This window comes from Thrips palmi, unplaced genomic scaffold (assembly GCF_012932325.1).
Source record: "Thrips palmi isolate BJ-2018 unplaced genomic scaffold, TpBJ-2018v1 HiC_scaffold_11, whole genome shotgun sequence".
In the NCBI taxonomy this organism is placed as follows: domain Eukaryota; kingdom Metazoa; phylum Arthropoda; class Insecta; order Thysanoptera; family Thripidae; genus Thrips; species Thrips palmi.
In genome coordinates this window covers 1,496,117-1,524,072 of record NW_023144622.1, presented here as the reverse complement: position 1 = coordinate 1,524,072, position 27,956 = coordinate 1,496,117, and the positions used below count along the sequence as shown (strand labels likewise).

The 27,956-nt window shown below is 54.1% G+C and overlaps 2 protein-coding genes across 2 annotated transcripts; both read right to left on the bottom strand.

Moving 5' to 3' along the window:
- Positions 1-873: 873 nt before the first annotated feature.
- On the bottom strand, positions 874-20,838 carry LOC117639668. The gene is made up of 6 exons (XM_034375542.1): positions 20,833-20,838; positions 17,008-17,240; positions 16,130-16,404; positions 2,495-2,755; positions 2,095-2,410; positions 874-1,395 (listed from the first exon to the last, which is right to left on the bottom strand). Exons 1-6 carry the CDS (start codon positions 20,836-20,838, stop codon positions 1,338-1,340), a joined length of 1,149 nt encoding a protein of 382 aa, XP_034231433.1. The 3' UTR covers positions 874-1,337.
- A 1,211-nt stretch (positions 20,839-22,049) lies between these two features.
- On the bottom strand, positions 22,050-27,878 carry LOC117639187 (protein phosphatase 1D). Its single transcript, XM_034374614.1, has 11 exons — positions 27,468-27,878; positions 26,866-27,000; positions 26,558-26,773; positions 26,208-26,431; positions 25,950-26,120; positions 25,487-25,869; positions 25,051-25,394; positions 24,715-24,972; positions 24,539-24,641; positions 24,264-24,450; positions 22,050-24,181 (listed from the first exon to the last, which is right to left on the bottom strand). The coding sequence occupies exons 1-11, from the start codon at positions 27,769-27,771 to the stop codon at positions 23,975-23,977; spliced, it is 2,532 nt and encodes an 843-aa protein (XP_034230505.1). The 5' UTR covers positions 27,772-27,878; the 3' UTR covers positions 22,050-23,974.
- Between the last annotated feature and the right edge of the window lie 78 nt (positions 27,879-27,956).

The window sequence follows — 27,956 nt, the reverse complement described above, 5'->3', positions numbered from 1 at the left end:
CTCACACACACACACACACACACACACACACACGTGCGCACAGCGGGCCGCAAACCGATCGCCTGCGCGGTCAGGCCTTATTGAGTAATAACTTTGGTGCCCCCGGATGGCGACGCCACGGCGACGCCCCGATGAGGAGACGTGAAGGGCTGCTGTTGTTGTTGTTGTTGCTGGTCTTCCATGTCCTTGTTTTTGTTCTTGTTGTTGGGAAATTTCGTCGGTTTCAAACAGAAATTCCTATGTACTTTCGAAAAGGAAAATTTACAGCAAACTTAACGCCTTTTTTTGTTTTAAAATTTTTGTTTTTGAATTTATTTATTTTTCTTTCTCTTGCCACCGACGGGGCGAGTTGGAGCCGCTGGATGGAGAGCGGTGCCTGTTTACGAAGCAGATCTGCTCGGCGCGAGGGGAGCGGCGGCAGAGAGCGGGGCGGAGGAGATTTTGACAAATCCAGCGGCCCCAAACTTTCAAACTTTCACTCGGAGTCGCTGGCGCTCGCTGGCGCGGGGCAGAATAATCGGCAGAACGAGGACAGAGAGTGGATGCGCTTTTTACGGCTTTTTATCGGGGGAAATGACAATCGAGAGCAATTTTTTTGATTGTCGCTTGTTTCCGTTGCGTGCCCGTGTGTCGTGTCGGAGCAAGTTGCGGACAGGCGTTGCACTGTTTAAAAAAAGTAATTTGAAAGCCGGAAAGTGCGTTCCAAAGAAACCTCCAAAGGCTTCGTTAAAAAAAATACGTACGATACCTACCGGAATCTCATAGTGCAATGCAGGTACAGAAGGAGGCAATTTTTTTCTCACAAAGTTTTCCGGGAATCTTCAAGATTTTTTGGCTAGTTTTTACAGTGTGGAGGAGAGAAAAGAGATCGTGTTTTGGTTTTGCGGAGGTATTTTATTCACGCCGATGTTTCACAGCCGACAGTCCTACGCTAGCATTTAGGAACTGGCAAAACTAAAGTTTCTTTCCTTTTAAATATTAAATACTCTTAAAGCCTTCGTAATACTTTGATAAACTTTTCAAAAAATAATATATAATTTAAATAACTCTAGTAGAAAAATAAATATCGCCTTAACAAGCTAGGATTTGTTCTTTTTTGGTAACTAACTCTATGTCTTCCTTGGTGTGTCTTTCTTGGAGAAAAAATGACTCGTTTGACCGGCGCCACCCTCTACGCAGCAACAACTAGACTGGGGCGAGTCGCCCGCAAACTAGAAAACACTCGTAGCAGCTGTGGCGGTGGCCGCGCCGCGTCGCCGTCCAACCGGGCACGTTCCGAAGTCACACGGTGCGACGGGGCGAGCGCGGGCCACGGGCCGCCCCACGGGCCGCCCTCCTTAGAAGATCCGGTTGTTGAACCAGCGGAACGTCGCCGTGCAGTTCGAGGTCCTCGCGCTGGAGCAAAGGCAGGGCGTCGGCCAGGTTGCCGATTTTTGGAGACAAATCGCGCCGTCGCTACTCCACGCGCGAGAGCCGCGCGGGTGGGGTAGCGACAAGGCCTTTTGTTGAACAACGTCGTCGCGAGAGCCCGGCGGGTAGGCAACCCATCCGCCTCCCGTGACTCGATCGAGTAAGTCGTCGATACCCCGCGCGCCAGGGGCCTCTCTATGCCGGCTTCGTAGAGAGTCTCTCTCGCGCGGGGTAGTGGCGGTTCTCACAGTTTTTATCACCGTCACAATGACATTGCTTTAGCATGGCCCGTCGATACCCCGCGCGCGAGGGGCCTCTCTGTGCCGACCTCGTAGAGAGTCTCTCGCGCGCGCGGTAGTGGCGTCACGATGACTGACATTGCTTTAAAATGGCCCGTCGATACCCCGCGCGCGAGGGGCTGTCTGCAATGGGCAGTCGCTTTGGAAGCGGGGTATCGAAGTGCCGTTACTTGGCAATGCAGAGGAGGTTCATGGTTCAAGGTTGGACTTTCAACAAACGGCTCAGCCAAGCACGAATCTCCCGCTACCGCTATAACATGGCGACGAGCGCGAGGTTGAAGGAGGAAGTTGTAAACTTCGACCCGTCGCTCTGTCTCTCTCGCACCTGTGCGGGGCGCCCCCATGAGTGCGAGAGAGACAGAGCGACGGCGGCGGCGGTACTCACGACGGGCTGGAGCCGGGGCCGGCGCAGGGGTTGACTGCGCGGAAGCAGCGGGGCCGCAGCAAGTTGAAGTACGTGGTGCCCACCTTGACGGACACGATGGACTTGCGGTCCGCGCGCAGGCACTTGTAGAACTGCTCGTCGCAGTCACAGTGGGACCTGGTGAAGGTGCCCGTGTTCCTGAGGCCGTGCTTGGAGGCGCCGGCGGCGATGCTGTCGGGGCAGTTGTCGTGCTGGCGGCAGCACCTGTCCGTCGACTGGAACACGCCCACGTCGTCTTCCGAGCGCGCCACATTGCCCGCGCCGCACCACAGCGTGCCTGGAACAACACGCGTTTCTCTCAGTCTCTGTCTCTCTCTCTCTCTCTCTCTCTCTCTCGACGAAAATCCCTGCGGAAACGGACTGCAGGGGGCGTCGCTTTGTCCGTCCACTCTGACGCGTGTTTTCCAGTTTCTCCGATCGTGCCAATTTACAGCCGCAAGGCGATCCAAACCCGTCTCAAACTGGCGACGCGCGGGGAGACGAATTCGTTTGTTGTTGTTGTTGTTGTTGTTGCTGTTGCTGCCGCTGCCGTTTTGCAGTGTGGGAAACCAGGGAAACACGCCGTCGGACGTGAGGCTATAGATTAGAGACCCAAGTAGAAAGTCAACAGGCTGTGCAGAAATCGGTCAAATCGGTCAAACTGGCTCGTGTGGCAGGTGGGTCGTGTCGGCCGCGTGCTCCGTCGCTCTGTCTCTCTCGCACCCTCACGGCACACTGCGAGGCTCCGACAGAGAAAGAGCGACGAGAGCGCCTCGATCGTCATCGCCGTGGTCCTCGGCGTCGAAGAGCGGAAATTGCAGCTTCCTTCCTGGAAAGACACGTGACTGGATTGGCTGGGCATGCCCAGGCTTTGCCCAGCATTGCCCATGGGCAGTCCCGCTGCCAGTGGAGTGTCGATGCAGCAAATTCGCTGGTGACGTGGCCGAGCGAGCACACTGTATGACGAGCCGCACACATAAGCTTACATGAGTAGTGAATCGCTCAACCCGCCAACGACAACCTGTTTCTTCGTTTCCACCGACAGAGCGGCCAGGAGAGGAACATGCACTCTAAATGCGCGGCTGGTTCAGAACAATAACAGTGTGCTGTCTTCTGGCCCACTGTGCGTCCCGCAGCGGTGCGAGGGAGACAGAGCGACCGCCCGGAACTGACCGCTCCGGTGTGCACCTCGGGCGTTGTCCGCCAGGTGGCGCTGCGCTAGCGAGGTGGAGCTAGGTGGCGTCGGACACGCGCGGCCCCACTTAATTGTCCTGGAGGTGACCTTGGCTGGAGCGCCGGCTGGAGAGCGCGGTTGATAGCCGGGCATCCCAATCCGGCCGAACTGTCGTCCGGGACGGGTCTAGGACGGCCTAGGACGGGTCTAGGATGGTCTAGGACGGGCTAGGACAGGCCCGGGGCCCAGGCGGTAAACATCGAGTCCCGCAAGTCCGGGGAAGGCGCGCAGACTGGCGCAGGCGGCCAAAACTCTAGTCGTGTTTCGAGCTCCAGAGTCGCTAAATGGGACTCGAACCGAACGTGTGACCCCACCAATGGATTGCTCTCCGAACGAGGAATCCATTGGTGGGGTCACACGTTCAGTTCGAGTCACATTTAGCGACTCTCGAGCTCAAAACGCATCTAGAATTTTGGCTGCCTGCGCCGGTCTTCTGGCCCATTGTGAGGCCTGCCCAGGAACTTGACGCGCTGCCGATGGCCTGCGCGCTCATTCCAAGAGTCTTCGTCGCTCTGTCTCCGTCGCACTCATGGGGCGTCCCGCGGGGCGCGAGAGAGGCAGAGCACGTCGAACCGCTCGGCTGGAATTCGGTGACCCCCGCGGGGGCACTTTCGGTGATCGCGGAGATGATGGCGTCGACACTGGAGTTTTGGCAGTGGCGGGATGGATCGTGGAGGGCCGGGGCCGGACCGGCCCGGACGGGGCGGCGGTACACTGGTAGCGCGCACGGCACGGCCATACAACCCTCTGCAGCATCAGTCAGCGGAACTTTGACAACATGGTCACAGCAGGGGGAAACTCAGGCCCGGTCTCTCGGAGCCAACCAGAGCAGCCAGGCCCAGCCAGCCAGCAGACCGATTCCGAGAGTCGCTTTCGTCGCTGTCTCTCTCGCACCTATACGGGGCGCCACGGGAGTGTGAGAAAGGCAGAGCGACGAGAACGACTCTCGGAATCAGTCTGCAGCCCCAGCCAGCCCCAGCCAGCCCCGGGCGGGACATTTATCAGGGTAGTCAGACAGGTTGGTGGCGACAAGCTATATCCTCGTCGTACAACACGAGGGTGCGGGGAGAACAGCCCTGGAGAATTTCCGGAGAAACGATGCACACCAAGGGGTCCACCTCTCCACTTTGCGGTTACATATATTTCACACCTCGAGCCCATGGCCTGAACATCGCCTGCAAGTAGGCAATGCATGTGAGAAGGCTAAAAGCATAGTCCCACTCACTGGTAAATCATAACCCTACACTTTTTTTTACGTTTTTTTTTTCAGTCGGATGACACCGTGATGGCCGCTCAACAGATACTTCATTCCAGTGTTGATTTGTCTCCTATTTTCGCTCAAGCGCCGTTGTTTTATTTTATTGTTTTTTGTTTTTGAAATGCCACCGCGTTGACGGGTTCTCTCGGGTCCTCTCGCGCTCCGAGATAAAGCAGCGTCCCGCCAGGACTCACCCTGGCCGAGCCCGGCGCCGTCTCTCTGTCTCTCTCTCCAAACTGATTAAAGCGAAATTAAAAGCCCGAGGAAAAAGTTTGCGATGCCTTGACCTGCTTTGAGGGGCCACGGCGGCGGCATCGGCGAGCACTCGGCGAAGTAGTGTAATGGCGACGCGCGCGCATCGCGCCGGACCGGCAGGGTCGTGCGAACTGCGGATAACCCGCTTATTCGCAGTGTTCAATAATCAACCATTTATCAACTCGGAAAGGCTATTCGCAGTTTGCAGCGAGACGCACCTTCGACGGGATGCCGGCAGTTCGCGCCGGACAGACCGGACCGTGTGAACACTGCGAATAACGCGCTTATTCGCAGTGTTCAATTATTTATGAACTCGGAAAGACTATTCGCAGTTCGCACAGCGAGACGCTCGACGGGATGCCGGCAGTTTTGAGTTTCCGGAGCGCAGCATCCCGACGCGAAGCGCGCGCCGGTCATCCTTCGAGCAGACTTAATTATTTTTTCTCTCTCACACTCATTGTCTTGAGGATGGATTTGAATGAGACTTAAAGTTAAAACGCGGCAGCGCCACGCACAACAAAGTGAGCTGCAAAGATGATACACTCTCTGTCTCTCTCAGACTCACAGCGAAGCCTGGAGCCGCCCGCGTTGCGTGCTACGGTGCCACGCTTGCACGCGTCGGCCACCTCTAGGACGCGTTCAATTAGCAGCGGAAATACGGATTGTGTTCACTGCCGCCTTCATAAACGCGAGCCGTGGATGCGGTAGGCAACGACTTCGAACCGCGTGTACAGTGTAGCCAACACAGTGCAACAGAAACAATTAATGGCGACTGTTAAGAAAAAAAAAAGAAAATGACGACAGAATGAACTCTTGTTTTCTAAATTTATTTCAGAGCGAGGAGTACGCCTCATGCATGCATCCTTGTGTTGCATTGAGGCGGCTGCTGCTTTGACGATACACTACTAAACAAAATCAAAAGGACTTATAATAAGCAAAAGGCAGCAAAAGAAAACAAACTCGAAAACAAATCACAGACGAAATGTACTTTTTGTGCGTTGTCGGTGGTCCACTACTACAAAGGTGGTCCGACATTAAAATTATGCAAAGCAGAGAAGAAAATGGTAAAAAAAAATCCTACATTACATTGGACTATCTCGTGAACGGTTTCAGACATCAAATATATGGCGCTTGTAAGTCCTGCCATTACAGAAGTCCAGTGGTAACTTACTCCAGCTTAGAAGGCATTTTAAAGCCCGATAAGAAAAACGAAAAATACATTTACCACCACCACTTAAACCTACATACCTAGTCAGTCCAGAAGTGCATCGCTGCGACTTCTCTTCACTTGAGCGAGCGCGAAAAATTAATTGAGCAATCGTCAGTGCTTCTGGTCGGAAACTTTTTAGTAGTTTCTCAACACCGCTGAATAGGAAAAACGCCAAAATCAGGTACAAAGTAGAATTTAATTGGCGTTCACCGTGGTTACTAAATCACTGTCCCGAGCGAATTCGACATCGTAACAGCACGACAGAAAGCGTGATGCTGATTGCAGTCATCAGCATCGATCACATCACAGCGTCGTGGAAATCACGTGGTCCTATTCTTGTCCAACAACAATAAGCACCTCCGCATATGGCAACCAATAATTTTGATTAGGTCCTTGCGCTGCAAAGCTCTCCGTGCAAGCATCCTCGTCGTAGAATATCTTCGCGTGTGTGGGTTTTTCGTCTTTTGTTCCGATTTTCACGGTCGATTTTCATGTCTTTTCACGGACAGCCGACATTTTCAAATGTTTCACTGTCACGTTCTTCGTCCACCGTTGTCTTTTGTCTATTGTATTCTCGATTGTCATTCCGTCGCGATGCGAACGTTTCATCGTCACGTCGCTCTTTCGTCACTCCGTCACGGCATCATATCACCCACCGTGTCATTTTGTCGCTTCCGCGCCTCGCCGTGCCCATCGTATCGTTGCTTCGTCTCATCGGTTGCCTTCCAGTCACACCGCCTGTATCAGTCACTCCATCCGTTAGTTCGTCCGACCGCCGTTTTCGACACATTGGCACGTCACTTTGTCTTTATTGATGTCCGTATCTTCGTCTCACACAACGCTCCTTCGCTACAGACTGTTCCTTCGTTACACGCCGACGTCACTCTCCGTCTTTTCGTCACATCTCTTCGTCACATTTTTTTAGTCACACCACCTCTTTGTCGCATGCAGCCGTTCTGTCATATCGTCTCTTCGTCACATGTTTTTGTCAAGTCGTCTCCTTGTCACATGTCGTCTTTTCGTCCCATCATCTCTTCGTCACATGTTTTTGTCTCGTCATCTCTTTGTCGCATGCCGTCTTTTTGTCTCACCGTCTCTTCGTCAAATTGTCTCTTCGTCACACCGTCTCTTCGTCAAATTGTCTCTTCGTCACACCGTCTCTTCGTCAAATTGTCTCTTCGTCAAATTGTCTCTTCGTCACACCTTATTGTTGTCACATCGTTCCTTCTTCGTCACTTGTCACGTCATTTCGTCACTTGCCACGTCACTTTGTCCCTTGTCACGTCACTTCGTCACTCGTCTCGTCACTTCGTTTCTTCACCGCGTGCGCCGGAGCTGCTGGGAGCGGCGCGTGCTTCTCCTCGCCGCGTTCCCTGCAACAAAACGCATCGGGGTGAGTCCAGCTAGCTGGCCGGCAAGCGTGGCAGCGTGGCGGGGCGTGGTAGGGTGGCGGGGCGGGGCGGGGCGGGGCGCACCCCGTCCTCCAGCGAGACGTGCAGGGCGGTCAAGGGGGCGATTCCGAGCGGGAGCCCCCCCGTCGGTGTGTCTCTCTCGCAGCCGCACGGGACGCCCCGTGAGTGCGAGAGGGAGGCCTCCGCCACGGAATCGGCCTGCACGGAGGGCGTCACTAACGATTCGTTTTTCGGAATGGTTCTGTTAGTGACTGGAAGGCGGTGCAGGGCAAGGCGCAGGGCCTTGCAGGTGAGCCTAGCGGTTAGGGGACAGACGGGGAGGGAGTGGCAAGACTTACACTTTCATCGCCTAGCGCCTGCCAAGCGACGGGTAGGCAACCCGCGCACACGCCAGCTCGGCGGGGCGGCCCACCCCGAGGCTCGCAGGCGCTCGGCTCCGCGCTCGGCTCGCGCGGCGCTGGGCAGCGCGTCAGCCGTCTGCGCTTTGGGCTGCGATGTCTTCTTGTTCTCGTCTTCGTGCATCCGTCTCACTCGCTCCGCGGATCGCAGCCACGCTCCTTCCTTCTCCATTCGTCAGTAAGTGTTCCGTGCCAAACAACGTGATCCCGCCGCGTCGCTCCGTCTCTCTCGCACCCGCGCGGCCTGCGGCACGGCTAGGCACGCCCCGCGAGTGCGAGAGAGACGGAGCGACCGCGGCCGTTGGAACGAGCCTGCTGGACCGGAGCAGGTTCCTCCAATGTCAATGCCGTGCTCACGTAAGGGGCCGTGGGAGATCGCAATTCTCTCGCAGATAGCCATTATCAGTGGGGTGGATGCCTGCTTTTTGTTTTTGCTTTTGCTCATCGATTTTCGCCTAAACCAGTTCTGTCTCAGGCTCGGGTTCACGAGCTTGACCGCACGCGGCGAGCGTCCTTGAAGGGTCTCGGCGGTCCTCGCCCTACAGCAGCCACCATTTCGACGCTCCGTCTCTCTCGCACCCAAACGGGACGCCCCGCGAGTGCGAGAGAGACAGCGCGTCGGGGCGGCTGTGCAGCTCGTCAGCTCACAACCTTACGACGCGGAAGTGCGCCGGCCAATCGCTTCTTTACCGCAAGTCGAGTTGCAGCACGCGGCTCTGTCTTTCTTTTTCCAAATCGGTTCTCCTTTTCTTTGCTTTCCTCCTTTTTCGGCTCGGGGCGTTGACACAGGGCGGGTGGCCCGGCCCGGCCCGGCGGCGTGCGCTGGTCGCGGTGCACAGTGGGCCAGAAGACCGGTGGAGGCGGCCAAAACTCTAGACGCGTTTTCAGTTCCATAGTCGCTAAACAGGACTCGAACCGAACGTGTGACCCCACCAATGGATTCCTCGTTCGAAGAGCAGTCCATTGGTGGGGTCACACGTTCGGTTCGAGTCCCGTTTAGCGACTCTGGAGCTCAAAACGCGTCTAGAGTTTTGGCCGCCTCCACCGGTCTTCTGGCCCACTGTGCGGTGGCGACTCGCCAGACCAGACTGCAGGACGTGTTTGTCGGGTTCGCACAAAGGAAGGCACGGCGGACTCAATCTGGAAATGCAGCCAGGCAGCCAGCCAGCCAGGCAGGCGGCCAGCACCGCGCAATGTCGCGGCCGGTGCGTGTGGCCTTCAACTTGAAAAAGCCCCTCCAGGACTCCAGGCAGGACTCCAGCGGCCGGAGCGGCCTGGGAAGGCATCCTGGACCCCGTTTGAAAACAATCGTTGGATGGCCGGGCCGCGCGCCGCCGCCCTCGCCACGCCAATTATTCTTAATTTTGGTTCCTTGATTTGAAAACCAAAGTACACACGCTTGAAACCTTACAAAGTATATTTTGAGCATACAAAGTACAAACTAATTTACTTTTGTTATACGAAAAAATTAGTTCGTAAATTACGAAGTGTTTTCTTTGCAAGCTTATGTATGCTCAAAATACTTTGTTAAAACAACCTGCTTTTCTTTGTAAGATCTAAAATAATTTGTCAGGTTTTCTCGGTGCACAACAGGACGCACGACGGTTTTTCAAAGTTCCGATACGGTCACGAGTAATGGAATTTTTTCGGACGAAAACTGCAACAAAAGTTCTAAAAACGGCAACAAAAAGTTCATAAATTTAAAAAGAGACAGAGCGACTGCTGCATCAGGCGGGGGACGAGAGCGACGACGCGCGTGGCGCCGTACCGATCAAGATTCAGGCGGAGCGCCGCTCTAGCGCCGCTCTGGCGCGTCGTCATGGCAACGGCACTCGGTCGTCTTGACGACCGCTCGACGTCCCGATGCATTGTCAGGTGCGTTCACGCGACATGCATGCACCGTGCATGCACGCCGCTGCAGCCCAACGACCGTGTCCGCGCAGATTACGCGAATCCCCTTCCCATCCGTGTTTGTGCATGCGTTTAAGTGTGCGTGTGTGCGATACGCTTTGCGTGTGGACACGTGTGTGTGTGTGTGTGTGTGGGCGTGTGAGGCGCCACATCGTGCGTGAAAGTGCGTCTATGTATAGCTCGCGCACAACACACACACACGCACACGCACACACACACGCGCACACACACACACACACACACAAACACACACTCCTCTTTGCATGGAGCGTTAAGTGGCGGAATAGCGACACGCATATTTACTTGTCATGTCGATATTTATCGCGAAAACGTGCAAATATTGTTCGCGCGATAGGAAATGTATCCCCGCATTAGCCAGTCCGGGCCGTGCCGTTCGGGCGGCACTGTCACTCCACTCTCTGGCAGCGGCGCTGGAGTCGCACTTTGCCACGTCCAATTTTTATCGACACCTCTCAACGAAGTTTGCATCGTTTGATCCAAATACTTAAACAAAAAATAAATGTTTTTTTTTTTCAATAAATTAGTCTGCGTAAGTAAACACTCAAGGACAAGGGTAGCTGGCACCCCACCTGCGCTATGGAGGCGCCCACCTGTGCGTTCACACAGGCCGGCGGGATGCCCCCCCCCCTTCCCCCGAGCCATTTAAAAGTTTACACAGCCCAGTAACTGTAATAGTCGAAACGATAAATTGCACCGGGATTACTAGGCATGACCCGGAGCCTTGCCGAGCCTTGCCCAGCGCGCCCTCGCCTGCGCCTCCGAACAGTAGTCGCTCTCTCTCTCTCTCTCCCCCGCGGGCCGCCACATGAGCGCAGGAGAGAGAGAGAGAGAGAGAGAGAGAGAGAGAGAGAGAGAGAGAGAGAGAGAGAGAGAGAGAGAGAGAGAGAGAGACCCGCGCATGCATATTACCGGCGGCCTCGCCGGGATCCGGTGGGACAATATTTCGGGCATTATGCCGGAGCGGCACTGCAGGCTCATTCCAAGCCTGTCTCTGTCTCTCTCGCACCCACACGCCGCGCCCCACGAGTGAGAGAGAGAGAGAGAGAGGGAAGGCCTCCTACTGAGCGTTCGCCGGGAACGAGGGACACGCGTTTCGGCAGTCGGACAGCCGCCGGCTGGACTTGGCAAAGCTAGCAAAATTGTGTTTCTTAGCTCTGATTTGTTTTGTTTTTGTCTTGTTTGTTTTTATGCGGGCCGACTCTTTATGTACCCCGGATTTGGCGCGAGTCTGCCGTGTCGGTGCACCCTTAATGTCTTCAGAAGACATTTCCGATCACCACGCATGCGCAAAATTGTGGTCAAGGAATTTAGAGTGTAGCAGACTGGCAGCACAACAGTGATCGACAAAAGTCGGAAACTGAAAGCGAGCCGCTAAATAGCTCGCCACTCTCCGTGCGAGTGAAAGTGATGCAGACTCCGGCCGGAGAGGTCGCCTCTATCGCCTCGGCCTTCGTTTTTCGCGGCATAACCGTGGCGCCATGGGCTGCCATGGGCACAACGCGCCATTCAAGTTGAAAGTAGTCGCTCGGCTTCGGCTCCCTTCGCACCTCCCGGCTGGCTGGCGGGCTCCGGCACACTGATTCCGAGAGTCGTTTTCGTCGCTCTGTCTCTCTCGCACCCATACGGGACGCGCCGCGAGTGCGAGAGAGACAGCTGGCCGGGCGTTCCGCGGGGCGTTCCCTTCGGAGTAATGACCGCCACTGACCACTCGAGGCGCGTAATTAGCGGCATGCAGACCGCCGAGTCCGTCGCTCTGTCTCTCTCGCACTCGCGGGACGCGCTCCATGAGTGCGAGAGAGACAGAGCGACGCGCTGGCAGCCAAGGCGGAATGGAACACAGTGTGGAACACACTCCCGTCGACAAGGCCGGGCCGGGCGACCCGCGCCCCGTGCGATGCTGGCTGCACACCGAGTCCGTCGCTCTGTCTCTCTCGCACCCGGACGGCACGCTCCGTGAGTGCGAGAGAGACAGAGCGACGAAAACGACTCTCGGAATCAGAGTGCAGGCCGTGCATGCAGCCTGCAGTGGCGTGGCGGCACAGCGCTGCAGCGCCCAGCTTGTCTACACACGCCGAGCCAAATCCAGATTCCCACCCGTCTGCTCCGAGTAAAGTCGCACGGCGAGGGGGACCAAGGGGGGGGGGGGATATCAGCCTGTGTCGAACTTGCAGCCAACCAAACCCGCTCTGAATTCGACGGGGAACAAAGAAATCGGACCCGTTTCAAGGATTTCAGAGAGCATCCTTCACCCTGCGAGAAACCAAGCCTGGTCTGAGCGCGGGGGGGCGGGGGGGGGGCGTCGCACAGTGGGCCAGAAGACCGGCGGAGACGGCCAAAACTCTGGACGCGTTTTGAGCTCCAGAGTCGCTAAATGGGACTCGAACCGAACGTGTGACCCCACCAGTGGATTGCTCTCCGAACGAGGAATCCATTCGTGGGGTCACACGTTTGGTTCGAGTCCCATTTAACGACTCTGGAGCTCAAAACGCGTGTAGAGTTTTGGCCGCCTCCACCGGTCTTCTGGCCCACTGTGCGTCGCGGTCCCTCGCGGTCGGCGCGAATTAAATTGTGACGTCACTCCAACCGATATCGAGGCTGTTTCTTCGTTTTGCCGCGCGCCACAAACTCCTTCTAGCCAATGGGCACGGGGCGCGCGGCAGACCGATTCCGTCGCTCTGTCTCTCTCGCACTCACACGGCGCCCCGCAGGGGTGCGAGAGGGACACCACCGCTGGCAGATCCTACTTTGCCACTCGCAAACAGAAAAAGAGTTAAAAATTAAGCTATGATTGTTTTCATTTTGCATTCCGAGCGCCACTGTTCCGACAAGTTGTGCGTTTGTTTTTTATTGTGCTGCTTGTTGCTGTTTTTGTTTTTTCCTTTTTTGCAGTGTCGCGGAGCTGAGGCGACGGGCGACACGCATTACACGCGAGTCAACTGCGGGCGACTGCGGCCCACCGCGGCCCATACCGGGAGCCGTGCCGAACCAGAAGGACGCGCAGCCTGTCAAAACAGCGCTATTTGTATAGGACCCACTCGCCGGCGGGAGGAAGGCCTTTAAAACAAGCCGGCCAGTATGAATCCGACGGGCAGGACGGGCCCAGACAAAACACGGCGCCGGCCCGCTCGCCGGTGCGGTGGCCGAGGGCGCCGGGGCGTCGAACTCCAGTGCGGAGTCAAAGGTTCAATTCCCGGAGCCACAGAACGAAAATCAAGTAAAATTTAGTCCTGCAATACGTACTTGTACTACTGAAACCAGCCAGACGCACCATCCCGCCCGCAGCCAGCCCTATATATTGTAAGATACGCACTGTCTGGACTCTCAAGTAAAGCTAGCTGACACCTTAGTGTCATGTTTTATGTAGTTTGAAGTATTGTCATCTGCTGAACTGTTTAAATTTAATTATGACTTTTTTTCCGATGTGGCCTTAACAGGATCACGGGGAAGCCGCAGCCGACCTCGGCCCCGATGCCGTGCATGTCCACACTGGCACGGCTAGTACCAACACGTGCCAGCCGAGTGATTCAGAAGATCGCTTTGTCGCTCTGTCTCTCTCGCACCCTTACGGAGTCCCCATGAGTGCGAGAGAGACAGAGCGACGAAACGACTCTACGGAATCGCTCAGCAGCTCACTGGGTCTGTGTATTTTGTTTCATACACATTTAAATACTATCTTTGGAATGATCCGCGTACTACCCGTATAAGAAAACCAAACGAGTATCATCTGCTTTCATTAACGTTCGTTGAATGAGATTTTTTATTGTGCTGCTTGTTGCTGTTTTTGTTTTTTCCTTTTTTGCAGTGTCGCGGAGCTGAGGCGACGGGCGACACGCATTACACGCGAGTCAACTGCGGGCGACTGCGGCCCACCGCGGCCCATACCGGGAGCCGTGCCGAACCAGAAGGACGCGCAGCCTGTCAAAACAGCGCTATTTGTATAGGACCCACTCGCCGGCGGGAGGAAGGCCTTTAAAACAAGCCGGCCAGTATGAATCCGACGGGCAGGACGGGCCCAGACAAAACACGGCGCCGGCCCGCTCGCCGGTGCGGCGGCCGAGGGCGCCGGGGCGTCGAACTCCAGTGCGGAGTCAAAGGTTCAATTCCCGGAGCCACAGAACGAAAATCAAATAAAATTTAGTCCTGCAATACGTACTTGTACTACTGAAACCAGCCAGACGCACCATCCCGCCCCGGCAGCCAGCCCCTATTATATTGTTAAGATACGCACTTGGTTTCTGGACTCTCAAAGTAAAAGCTAGCTGACACCTTTATGTGTCATAGTTTTATGTAGGTTTTGAAGTAATTGTATCATCTGCTGAAACTGTATTAAATTTAATTTATGATTTATTTTTTTCCGGATGAGTGGCCTTGAAACAGGGATCACGGGGAAGTACCGCAGCCGACCTCTGGCCCCGATCTCCCGATCCGACTCGTCATTGTCCGCACCGTGGCACCATGGTGGCACTACCAGTGTGGGCGCCAGCGAGGGCCCTGAATAATATCGAAACGGGCCCGGCCTGTCGAAACCCTCCCCCCCCCCCTTCCCGCGCGGATGAGCCCTTCGCCAATCACAATGTCGCTCCGATTGCGCGCCCTCCGCCGTTTGGATTTGCATGCATGCACCAATGGGCGCCGAGCCGCCAGAGCCTCTCGTGAGCTCTTGCTCGTATGTTTGCATGTGCGCCGTCTGCCTGTCTATCTGTCTGTCTGTGTCTCCCTCCCCCTCTCTGTCCGTCTGTCGGTCCGCCGTGCCCGTTTATCCGAGCGAAGGGCCGCGTCAATGGAGACAAAAGTGATAGTGTTCGCCGCCCCGCGCGTCTGGTCTGCCCGCGACGACGCACAGTGGGCCAGCCAGAAGACCGGTGGAGGCGGCCGAAACTCCAGACGCGTTTTGAGCTCCAGAGTCGCTAAATGGGACTCGAACCGAACGTGTGACCCCGTCAACGGATTGCTCTTCGAACGAGGAATCCATTGGTGGGGTCACACGTTCGGTTTGAGTCCTGTTGAGCGACTCTGCAGCTCAAAACGCGTCTGGAGTTTCGGCCGCCTGCACCGGTCTTCTGGCCCACTGTGCGACGCGGTCGCCTCGCCGCCGCACCGTCTGCAGGAGTACCGGTCCCGCTGCTGCCGGCCACAAATTAAATTTCGCCAAAACTTTCCGCGGTTACGCCTTACACTCCGGCCGGCGCCGCCCCTCTCATCAAAATGCCGATGAAGATGAAATAAATAAAACGAGAACGAAGCCGTCGGTCGTCTATTTCCTCGTCGGCAGGCATCGCGATCCGCCTGCCGCCCCGCCCGGCAGGCAGCCAGGCAGGCAGCCAGGCAGCCAGGCAGCCAGGCAGCTACCCGCCGCGAGTTCAATCTACTTGTCTCGAAAATGGAAATCGCCCCACAACGAACCAGCGGGCTGATTTGGAGCAGTGCCTCTCTGTCCCGCTCGCACTCGAGGGCGTCGCGTGGGGGTGAGAGAGAGAGAGAGAGAGAAGAGAGAGAGAGAGAGAGAGAGAGAGAGAGAGAGAGAGAGAGAGAGGGGCGAGGGTGGCGAGGGTGTCGGTGTCAACAGCCGGAAACGAAGGCCGAGGCGGTCATGAAAAATGTCGGCGCACCCCGTCGACGCCATGCTTCATCCCGGGGTACGCCTCTCGGCGAGGCCTGCGGGCTGAGCCCGAAGTGACGGTCTCTGTCTCTCTCGCAGCCCTGTGGGACGCCCCGTGAGCGCGAGAGAGACAGAGCGAGGTGAGACTCCGGATGCAGCCCGCAGGGTGCCGGCCTGCCGGCGTGCGTGATGGAGACGCGCGTTGGTGAGTCACGGCTAAGAGCGGCCGCACGCCGCGCACGCCGCGCACGCCGAGCAGGTCGCACGATCAAAACAAAGTCCGCCGCCAGCGAGCGGCGAGCAGCGAGCCTCAGGTGTGCGGAGGATTCTTTTTTCTAAAAGAAAATCTTTCCTTCCGTCTCAGTTTGCCTCATCAGAGTCGGGCTTCCTGGTGTGGGTCAAGAAGTCGAGACGGACTGGGGAGGGCGCCGAGGAGCGCCGAGGGCGGGCGTCACAGTGGGCCAGAAGACCGGCGGAGGCGGCCAAAACTCTGGACGCATTTTGAGCTCCACAGTCGCTAAATGGGACTCGAACCGAACGTGTGACCCCACCAAGGGATTGCTGTCGGAACGAGGAATCCATTGGTGGGATCACACGTTCGGTTCGAGTCCTGTTTAGCGACTCTGGAACTCAAAACGCGTCTAGAGTTTTGGCCGCCTCCACCGGTCTTCTGGCCCACTGTGGGCGTGCAGCCTGCTGCTACCTTGAGTGCTACTCACCGGGGTAGATGGCTCTGAGGCCGCCGTCCAGCTCCTCGAAGATGCCGCTCACCAGGCCGCCGACGAGGCCCGGGTTGGAGCCCTTGGGTCCGAGGGGCGCGGGCAGGATGGAGGTGATGGGGCGCACGATGCCCTGCACCACCTTGCCCAGCAGCGCCACGGGGGACTTGTTGACGGCCGTGGTGCTGCCGGACGCGCTCGCGCCGCCGCCCACGTTGATGGAGAAGGTGCCCGAGACGGTGCCCGCGGGGTTGTAGGTGCCCGCGTTGCTGCTGCTGGAGCCGCCGGCCACGCCGCCGCTGCTGAAGGCCGTGGCGCTGCTGCTGGCGAAGCTGCCGCCGCTCGTCGAGGGCGCCACCGCCGCCGGCCGCGAGAAGGTGCCCGACAGTGTGCCCTGCTGCGAGCCGGCGCTCGCGACGCCGCTGGACGCGGAGCCCCCCGTGGGGGCGGACAGCGGCACCGACGCGGCGGGGGCGGCAGCGGCGGCAGGGAAGCCGCCCCTGACGCCGACCAGGGGCACTTCCTCGGTCACCTCCACCACGCGCTTCGGGCTGGCCGTCGTGGGCCTCTGCGTGCTTGGCGGCGGGGGAGGCGGGGGAGGCCTGAAGACGGGGGTCGGGGGCGGTGGCGGCGGCGGCGGTGGCCTCGCCGTCGTCGTCGTGGTGGTTGGTGGCGGCGCCGGTCTGAAGACTGGGGGCGGCGGTGGTGGTGGCGGCCTGAAGACCGGCGGCGGCGGCGGCGTGGTGGTTGTCGTCGTCGTCGGGGGCGGCGGCCGGAATGCAGGGGTGCTCGGCGGCGGCGGGCGCGTTGGGGGTGGCGGCGGCCGCGTTGGAGGCGGTGGTGGCCGCGTTGGGGGCGGCGGGGGCGGTGCCGTGGGCAGGTTGATGCGCGTGCCCAGTGGGATGGCGTTGCTCTCGGAACCGCCGTCACCGACGATGATGTTCTCCTCGTCGGCCTCCTTCTTGTGCAGGATGTACTTCTCGTAGCGCTTCTGGTAGTCCAGCTTGGCGCGGTCCTTCCACGACAACTTGGGCGTCGTCGCCTGGTCCTGGGCCGAGGCCGCGGCCACCAGCACCGCGGCGACCATCACCGCAGCGGTGACTTGCACGACCTGCAACAACAAAAGGCGTCAATGTCAGGCCGCCAGGCCGTCGGGCGTGGGTTCGAACCCCGGCCGCGGCAAATTGCCTTCTATTTTTCGGGGCCGCGTCAGATTGCCCGCGGCTGGCTGGCGGGGCGTGTGGTTTCATTCCCACCTGACGTGCACTGCAACCCAACCGTGAACCCGGTTCGGCTCGGCTTGCGTCTCACTTGCGTCCCGCGAGACCGCGAAGCGAAGCAAGCGAAGCGAGGCGCGGCGTACCGATGTATAAGGCGTTCGTTTTCAAGTCATGAATAATTTTCGGCTTCGGCCGCCCCCAATGGCAGTCGGGGCAGTCGCAATGTCGCCGGCCGGCCGGGCGGGGCTGCAGGCCGATTCCGTCGCTCTGTCTCTCTCGCACTCACGGGGCGTCCCGTGGGGGTGCGAGCGAGACGGGGCGCTGTCCGGAATCAGGTCGGCCACAGTGTGCCACACACGGCGAGGCGGCGAGGCGGCGAGGTGAGAAAATGACACAGCTCGGCGACCATAGCACTGCAGAGCGCGGCCTGGGCGCCAACAACACCGACTTACAATGCCCGCGGGGCAGCCGGCCGCGCCGCGTCCTTCCCAGTCCTTCCGTCGCCGCGTCGCCGCGCGCCAGGACTTGCAGTGCAGTGCTTTAAATGTCAAGACGCCTCGCCTTTCCTCGAGATCCTTTCGGCCGATAAGGCCTGATTCAGAAGGGCGCTTTGTCGTCTGTCTCTCTCGCACCGACACGGCACGCCCCACGAGTGCGACAGAGACAGGGCGACGAAAACGACTCTCGGAATCGGTCTGCCCGCAAGGCCCTTCGTTCCGGTCCTGCGGCTCTTTTCCTCCGTTTTCCCCCTTTTTCCTGACGAGCAATTTTCCTCTCACGGGGATCCCCCCGGCCCTGGTCGAAGAATACGACGCTACGACGGGCAGGAGATGAGAAAAATGTCTAAGGTCAGGGCTCATTTTATTACACCTATCAGTCATACGTGAGGATGAGGACGGTTATTTACATTTGCAAGCCAGATACACACGCACACACACACACACACACACACTGGCTCGGTACCCGCGGCGCGCACACTGTGTTCCGGCGTGGGAGCGAGAGAGGGAGACGCACAGAGGAAGGGAAGGCAGGGAAAGAGACGGCAGAGATGATGATCCCACTGCGCTGCCCGGCGCTGCCTTTCCAGCACCGGCCCAGCCTTGGCATGGATTGGCCAGCCTGTCGCTCCGTCTCTCTCGCTCCTGTACTGAACGTCCCTTGAGTGCGAGAGAGACGGAGAGACGAAAGCCGTGTGCGGAATCACTACGCCGCCGCACCTACACTTGACCAGAAATCCACTGGCGCCTCTTCAGACGCGGCCTCACCGACTGATTCCGCGGGAAGGCTCTCTCACTCGCACTCATGGGACCGACGCACAGTGGTCCAGAAGACCGGCGCCGGCGCAAGCGGCCAAATATCTAGACGCGTTTTGAGCTCCAGAGTCACCGAACAGGACTCGAACCGAACGTGTGACCCCCACCAATGGATTCCTCGTTCGGAGAGCAATCCATTGGTGGGGTCACACGTTCGGTTCTAGTCCCATTTGGTGACTCTGGAGCTCAAAACGGGTCTAGTGTTTTGGCCGCCTCCACGGGTCTTCTGGCCCACTGTGCGACGGTCGCACCCGTCGGGTAGGCAACCCGCAGACAGCCCAGCAGACTGGTTCCGAGGGTCGTTTTCGTCGTCCCCTCTCGCTCGCACTCGTAGGGCGTCCCGTGTGGGAGCGAGAGAGACAGAGCAACGAGGACGCCTCTCGGAATCAGTCTGCTGCTGGAGTGGACTGCCCTGGCTGCCCACCCCGCACACAATCCCACAATGCACCGCAGCGGAAGGTCAAGGCGCTGCGAGGCTGCGTTCGAAAAACAACAACACTGTTGTCTCTGTCAGAGCGGCGCGCAACGGCACCCGCTAACTGCGGCGTCGAGGCTGCGTCCGAGAAACAACAACAACAACAAACCGCCTCGAGTTGACTTTGTCCAGACAGAGGCTGGGCTTCCGAACGCGTTAACCACTGCGGCGGCCCGTTGGCCAGTCGGCCGCGGGCGAGTCTTTTTTACGGCGCTGCTGTCTCAAGGACGATGCGCTCATGAACATACCGGAGGCCTTCCAGTGCAAGTGTGTCTATTTTCGTTTTTGTTTGCCGCGTGCGTCCGTACCGGTCCATCCTTCGAAGATCATCCCAGACGATCGAGCCACGTTCGGCCGGCTCTTCGACTTCACAGCAGCGGACGCACTACTACCAACTGCGATCCAGGCTCGTTGCGGTCACATGTTTGCGGCGGGTGCTCTCCGGTTTTACGGCCCGCAGCGTGATTAGCGCAGTGGTGGAACACACCTGGTCAGAAATAAACGGGCGATCGGGGCAAGCAGCCACACTTGACCGTGACACGGTGCAGAGCAGTCGGTTAGTATCCATGGGTGTGAAACTCTGGCACTTTGGACAGGAGGTGGGGAACCCTCCTTGGGGGAGCAATTAAGCCGACTTCGACTTTCAATATCAGCAACTGGCTCTTTCAAAAATTATTGAAGTAAATTCCCAATGGATACCTTCTTTAACAATTAAATAATTTTAAAAATTTTCAATTGGTACGACTGGTTTTCCCGCCTTTTACCGCCATATTTTTATCCCCGAGAGTTACAGGCCCCTGGTAGTATCTGGAAAATTGTCCTTTCTCTTCCATACCGCAAGCGCCTAGGAGTAGACGAAGCTTGAGGTTGGTTGGTACGCGTGGTTCGGACCGGTTTGGATGCGAGCGCCAGCAGCATCGCCTGCGCCATTAGGCCAAGTGTACTTTTAACAAATTGAAGGATGCTTCACGCTGCGCTGGCGCTGCGTTCCGGCTACGCTGCGGTAGCGTCCAGGGCTCAGGGCTGCGCAGGGCTGCCACCACACCGCACGGACATGCCGAAGGGCAGTGATGCGGCGCCGAGAGTCGTTGTCGAACGTTGTCGTCGCTCTGTCTCTCTCGCACTCAAGCGGCGCGCCGTAGGGGTGGGAGAGAGACAGAGCGACGGAGTGCTTTGCGGCGTGCTGGGAGTTCCCTTCGGCGGTGCGAGATGAGGCAGGCGGCGACGTCGGCCCAAACACCACCGCCCGGCGTGGCGCCGCCAAAACTCTGCATATGCAAGTGGTGGCGCGGTGCTGCGCAGCGCACGGCATGATGGGGTCTTAAAAGAATACGACTCGCGTAAAGGGGAAAGGGGTATGACACAGTGTCGCTCTCGATGATGATGCTCCGGAAAGTGCTCGGCGTGTAATGGTGTCGGACAAGTGGCGGCCCGGCGGCCTGCAGACTGATTCCGAGAGTCGTTGTCGTCGCTCTGTCTCCCCCGCACCTATCCGGAACGCCCCGTGAGAGGGAGAGAGACAGAGCGACGAAAACGGCTCTCGGCATCAGCCTGCTGGCGGGCGGGGCGGGGACCGGGGACCGCGGAGTGGACTGGACGGGAAGTCCCGGCGTCGGCGCCAACGTCACGCCAAACGAGCCGCGCCGGCCAAATTGAAAATGGCATTCCATTTTTCCGGGTTCCGCTCGTACTCACCCTCATGGTGCCGGGGGCGCGCCGTCTCGGCTGCATCGTCAGAGCAGTGGCACTGCCAGTGGGCCGAGCCTGGGTGCTAGACAAGGACAACTCGTCTTCCTCTCGCGTCTCGGGAGACTCGGTTACATGTCACTCGCGCCTCGCACCCCTCGCACGGCGCGGCCGATCCGGGCTTCCAGGACGCCCGCTACAGACCGACGCACGCGACACGACGGCACCGTCCAGGACCTCGTCCACTTGGCTGCCCCGGAGCGTTTGAGCGTAGTTTGGCCGCGGGTACCTCTGTCCGCTCCAAGACGGGGCAGCCGGCCGTCCGCTCCCCGTTCCGACTCCGCCGCGGGACGGCACGGCGCGCGGCACGCCACGGGAGGGGAGCCCCGAGTCCTGTCAAGTCGCGAGGCGAATCCCGCGGGAAGGGCGGGAGAGGGGGACGGGACGGGATTCTGGACGGGACGGGATGGGACGGGAGGAGGGGGCAGTCCGGCTCCGGCACAGCGTCCCGTCCAGCGTAGCGTACACCTGCGCCTGTGCCGCGCACGCTGCGGCCGCATCAAACGGACGCCCGGTGCGGAAGCGGTGTGTTTTGGCATTTTGCCGCACTTTGCTTCATTTCAGGCGGGTAATTTGGAAGTCGACCGTGCTACGCAGCAGGTTGATTCAGAGCACTGCTTTCGTCGCCGTCTCTCTCGCACCCTTGGAGGACGCTCCATGCAGCTCCACGAGGGCGAGAACGACAGAGCGAATGTCATGTTGTGCAGTGCAAGCATGGCAGTTACCGGGCCCGAACCGGCATAAGATCAGTTGTGGTCTAGCCTTTCAAGTCAAGTCAGTCAAAGCATCCTGTAGCGCCTGCGAGGTAGGCCAGTAATCGGTCCAGCTACGCATCGGTGTGAGGGTGGTGGCCTATCCCGCCCCTGCCATTACCATTGAGGGCTAGACCACACATGATCGTATGCCGCTTCCCGCCCCTACAGTGCTGCTGCCATTCGGACCCGACCGGACACCGGACACTACACACTAAACGTGACGGATTCTTTTTTTTTCTACGTGGAACGGTTTATATCGGCAGACCGAAAAACGTGAACCCACGCCCAAACAAAACGGGGGACGTCTTGGTTACAGCAGCCCAGCGTTTTGCCAGCCTGAAGCTGGCATTTGGAAAATTGCTTTAGAGCAAATGGATTGAAAGGAGGCTGACCTCAATATGCAACACTTTGTTTCATGACCATACAAACATATACTTTTATTCATTTGAATATACATGTACAACTTTACATATGAATATATATATTCTTTCATATTATATCGATAACAACTTTATAATTAGCATGTTAACTGTGACAAATTCCTTCATGAGCCCAGAGGCAGGATTTGGCCATTTCTTTTTTGTCCTTAGCCTATTCGAAAAGGAACTTTTACTATTCCTTTCATAGAAATGGAGAAAATGATTCCAAATATATGAGCATATACACACAATTGAATTGTACTAAAATAATACAAACTTCAAGGCTTCTCTTGCAGGTAAAAGTATCTGTCATTTGAAGGCTATCCCTTTGTCACAGGTGATTAAAGCAGAAAATCTAAAGTAAGAGATACTTATACCAAAAGCAAGGTTGACATCATGAGATAACACAATTGCTTACTCATATATTGAGAACATTAGATCCCATACACTACACTTACTTAAGCCACCAATCAAGACATCAAACAAGATTGACCAATGCTAACACACCATTTCAATTTTCTATCATTCTCTTTAAATTGTATACTAGAGTGATACTAGCACATTCAATAAGGCCATTCTGCATTATCACATTGATGAGAGGAACGTTTTCCACATAAGGAAAAACTGGCCTCATGAACAAACATGAGTTCAGAGATCAAAACACTTGAAAATGAAGAAAATCATGTCCAGATGATATTGGCCAAGAAGAGCTATGACCACCCTAATGACTTCATTACAAAAAAAAGTGATGAAAACATATCTTCCAAAACTAGGAGACAAAACCTCAGAAGTGTGTACAATGCAACAACTATTATTTGTCCTAAGAAGCACAGAAAATGCAAAAATAATTTCCATATCAGTCACAAGTGCTCTATTGCTAGATCTCAATACTAAAAAACTTGGTCCACTCATAATTATGAGCACCCAACAAAAGACAGAAAAATATCTATAGTTCACATAGTGTTGATACTATCTTTGCACATCTGAAACAATCATAAAAAACATCAACAAGCATAACAACATCGCTTCTTAAGTGCCAAAACAAAATTAAATTTTTTTATAGTACAAAGAAATTTGATGATGTGCTTATCAGAAAAATAAATATTGATCAGCTCATTTAACAGATTGGTAGCTGGTCCCATAACATCACACTCAATCATTAAGTAGCTTGAAAATCCACAAGAATAAATTAGCCGACAGTACAGCATATACGTTTTAATTACAAACATAGATTTTCTGCCTATGTCACTGCAGATAAAAGACAAGTTTTGAACTTGCAAAAGCACAGAAAACTGAAGACTGATTTATTTCTAGAAAAATACACACTATGTGTGTAATAACTGTGCTGTTCTTTAAATATATTGATAATAAAAAGAAATGTTCTGTGTCTTAAAGACGGATAATAATTTAAAAAGCCCTACCTCTCCAATATAAAAATTGCCAAAATTTATGATAAAATACATGGGACAAAGGATTATGTGAAAATAGAAAATGATTAAGAATAGAATTATAATAAAATGTAACTGTGTTGCAAACTGTGCAACACACCTTTTAAATTAAATTCCCACAAAATATTACTTAAGTCAATTGGCAGTAATAAAGGAAACGTGGTAAATGCATACCACTACTTACATATCAAATGCAAAATGGATTTTAAAATACAAAAAGATCATAGAACCAGTGAGGCACCGGCCACACACAAATGGAAACTCCCTACTCATTCAGAGGACTAGTTCTACTGCCTAATAATCTAATTAATCGGCATACAGTAGTTATTTGGTCAAAATTAAACTATATTGCCTCAGGTGCCACCTTCTGTGCTCAATAACAAGTATTCAAAGTACACTAAAAATAACTTTAACAACAAAAAGAGAAAAACAATAAAACTTTTGGGCATACATGATGCTTTCACAAACATTACTTGCTTAACCTCTTCACCCTGCTGCGTGTTGTCACTGGTCGTGCGCGGCCACAGAATGACTGACGGAGGCGTTTGGCGGGTCCAGAGGATGTAAGCAGGATTTTAGTCGCTGGTAACAGACTACTTGACCCAGCAGCAAATGATGTCATTTCAAGAGCAGCCTTGAGTTGAACAGCTCTCTTGGGAGTGAATTTACTTGGAGGCTAAAATAATGAGCCATAAATAAATTTTATGTCAAAATATGGAGAAACACAACAACAACCTTCTAATTCACATAATACTCACATGAATAGAAAGTCTAGATGCTTTCAAGTCAACATTTTGAGAGCGAAGAGTGTGGACTGGCATACTTGAGTGGGTGTCTGAACGCAGGACTCGAGAGGAATTGAGGTCTGCATTATTGCTGCAGTTTCTAGTGATGACAGCATCACAGCCATTTGCATAAGATGTTGATCGGATTGACACAGAGGGCCTGAAAGAAAAGGCAGAATTTAAGAAGACATGAAGAAAAAAAAAGAGGAAGGTACTAAACAAAACAAAATCAGAAGCTGTCCGCCTACCTGGCCTGCTTCACCCTGCCTATGGCATTGCCACTGCATCTGATCCATTTCTTTTTCCTTCTGGTCGAGCAGCTGTGGGCATTATTTTCTTCTGAGCCTCCATCTAGGGGAAAATAAATTTATAATAAAGACATAATTGTGAAAGACAAAGTCATGAAGACAGAACTAATAATTACCTGATGGCCGCAACCTATTAACCCAATTCATTGACCATCCTATTCTTTTGTTCTCTTCATCACTTGTCCTTAAATCATCTTCCAAGCGCCCAACAGCTTGAAGTAGTTTATCCTCAGAACGAGTGCGTCGTTTGGCAGCAAGTAGGTATGGGTATGACGGAGTATATCCAACACTCTGGGCAACAAGGCCAGCAGGTAATGAACTTGTTCTGGAATCTAACACACTACTATGACGTCTACGTACAATACCCATATCTCCTGTGGAACAGATAAGTGTACATCATTAGGAACAAGAACAATACATGCAGCTCTTAGACTAATGAAGTCACCACTAACCTGCCAAATTTGCCTTCAATGAGCTAGAGGCAGGGCTTGAGTGACTCAGTTCACCCCCTGTCACAGTTTTGCCTCGCATCCGCTTATGAGAATGGCGCTGCGGGGATTCAACTGCTTGCTGCTCAGGTGCTTGAGGTCTTGGTACTTCTTGATCCTTACTTGAGCTGCCACAGTTCATGGTTACATCTTTACGAAATGGATGTCCATCTTTGCAGGTAGCTGTATCATCTCCAGCTGGTTTCAGAGAAGACAAAGCTTTCTTGAGCAGATGACTCTCTACAGTCTTGGATACACCATCCAGATCAGATTTCACATTCTCTGCAGAAGGCGGATTGTCAGAAGCACTGAAAATGAAGAAAAGAAATAATGAGGTGATATACTTTTACTTAAAGACAGGAAATAATGTTAAAATTTATCAAAGCTAAAAAAATTATACCATGGTTGTTTCTCATCTTTCGCTAAAGATGAGTCTTTCGGGATAGTATTTTTTAATGGGGACTGATTTGTTTTACAGGCATGAGAATCCACTGATTCGCCTTTTAAGACATCCTCTGTGGGCTCAGATAGCTGGGGAAAAGCTGTTGCAACAACTTCCGGTTTTACAGAACTGGGATCAGTCTTCACAGTGGCTGGTAATGAAGGTGAAGACGAAAGAATGGTGGAGTCTGTCGATGCTGGCTGATTTGCAGATGGGACCGCATCAACTGTAGAAGGACGAGTAAAAATTGCCACTCTATGATCTTCAAGGGGTGCATATGGTGGTGTCATAGAGGAACTCCAATCCTTGGCACTCTCAGGAACGGGAGCAGTGTTATGAACCTGATGAAAAGAGAAGCAGGAACCAATTGTAGAATAGAAAAGACAATAAACAACAAGAGAGAAGTTCCATTGAGACATACCGGATCCACATTAGTCTGTGGTGCACTTGCACGTTCTCCTCTCCTCTGGACTCCAGGCGGATCAAACAAAAGGGTCACTGCACTGGTATTGTCAGCACGGGCACCAAATGTTGCCCATCGCCTCAACGCTCTATCAACCAAACTTTTAGAAGGATTCACCCACATTTGATTCTGCAATTAAAGTGTGAAATTTAATAAAGCAGTGATAAATTAAAATAACTTCAGATGAGAAATGAGAATTAGTTGAAGTGAACAAACCCTAGCTGTGGCAGGTTGACCTGAGAAATAAACATTTTTCTCATTGTGCTGTTCAGCAGCTTGCACAATAAGGACACCGTCCTCGGGGTTTAGCATATTCCACAGCCCGTCAGTTCCAAAAATTAAACACCGATGCGATTCCACATCAATGTCAATGACATGTACATCAGGATGAGGTGACACAATAAATTGATCTTTGTCAGAATTGTAGCTCCACAAATCCCCTAAAACAAAATTGCAAAACAATATATAATTATTGACAGGTCAAATGTCAAGACAGGGCGTGACTAAAATAATAAGTAATTAAATTACTCCAAAACAAATAATAATAAAACAAAACAATGCAATACCTAATGAACGAGCAACTGCTAAGAAAGGGATTTCATCAATTGGAGTAGATCGTCGCACAGGACCTTTGTGTCCAAGGCGAGGCCTGTTCCACACTACTCTGGGGACTCCCGATTTAGCTACAACTTTGCCACCAGAGCTTTCAATGCGGGCAACTTCATAAGCATCTTCAGGCTTATGGTCCTTTGTCAGAGCTTTGCCTGACCATTCTGAAGAACCTGAGTAAACAGAACAAAGAAAGTGTTAATATAGAGAAAAAAAAGTTACATCATAGCAAAGGTTACACAGTAACCATCAAAAACAAGTTTACCTTTATTTTGATAACCCAGCACAATGGAGGAATCACCGACATGTCCAATGTAAATCTTTCCTCTTCGGATGAATGCGATTGAAGCTGTAGTTCCAGAGGTACTCGGCAAGCCAGAAGATGTTTTTGGCCAATTAACTGACAAGAACAATTAAACACATGGGTTTTATTCAGTACACCAGAAGTACAAGGTGAAAGTACCAACAAACTAAGGTTCTAGAAAAATCTGACGAAGTAGAAATAGAAGGCTAATAACACATAGGAGATAAGTGACTGCCCATGACAAACATGCAGGATAATACAGTTAAGAAGGTGCAATGGATTCCTGTTAAAATACCAAAAGGAACGCAAGGGAGTTCAACGTAAAAGTAAGTTCCATTCAAAACAAACAATGAAGGTTAAGGGACAACCAACCATTTGAATGTTATGCCTTTGTCGCACAGGCTATATCAAAAAACAATCATCAGGACCCATGGAAATATCAAGATTAAGCGCCAGTTTACTATTTCAATGGCATTTAACACTGGGAGTCACGTCAACTGGATCAAAATATGTCCTTACCTAGCAGCAGAAACCTAACCTACGCGTCAAATACAAATGCTTACCTTGGTCTTGCCACATAGCATGGTGAGTCTGGAGGTAGCCACTTGTGATAGCTTGACAAACATCGTCGTCCTCATCTGACCAAAATCGCTTATCACTCACAATAAAGTTCATCAAGCGATCCTTGGCAAAACGGGCAGCTTCTTTACCACCGTGGCCATCGAATATACCAAAGAAGGCGAATTCCAGCTTGTGCTCATCTTCCGACGGTTCGTAATTCAGCACAAAATAATCTTCCATATACTTTCTGTCTCCCCGCGATCCATGACACGTAACCCTTAAATTTACGCCTAGGGTAGCTGACATTTCGACGGATTTTCGAATTTGCCGTTACGCCATAACGCGACCTCAAGCGGCGCACGGAATGCTGGGAGCACTTTGTTTGAATTTCATTGGTTGGCTCAGCGTGACGTCGAGGAAAGTTTTGTGCAAGCAGAAACTTGCCCCGCGTCCGCGTCGCCGCCGCTTGCGCCACCTAGCGGTGAGCGGCG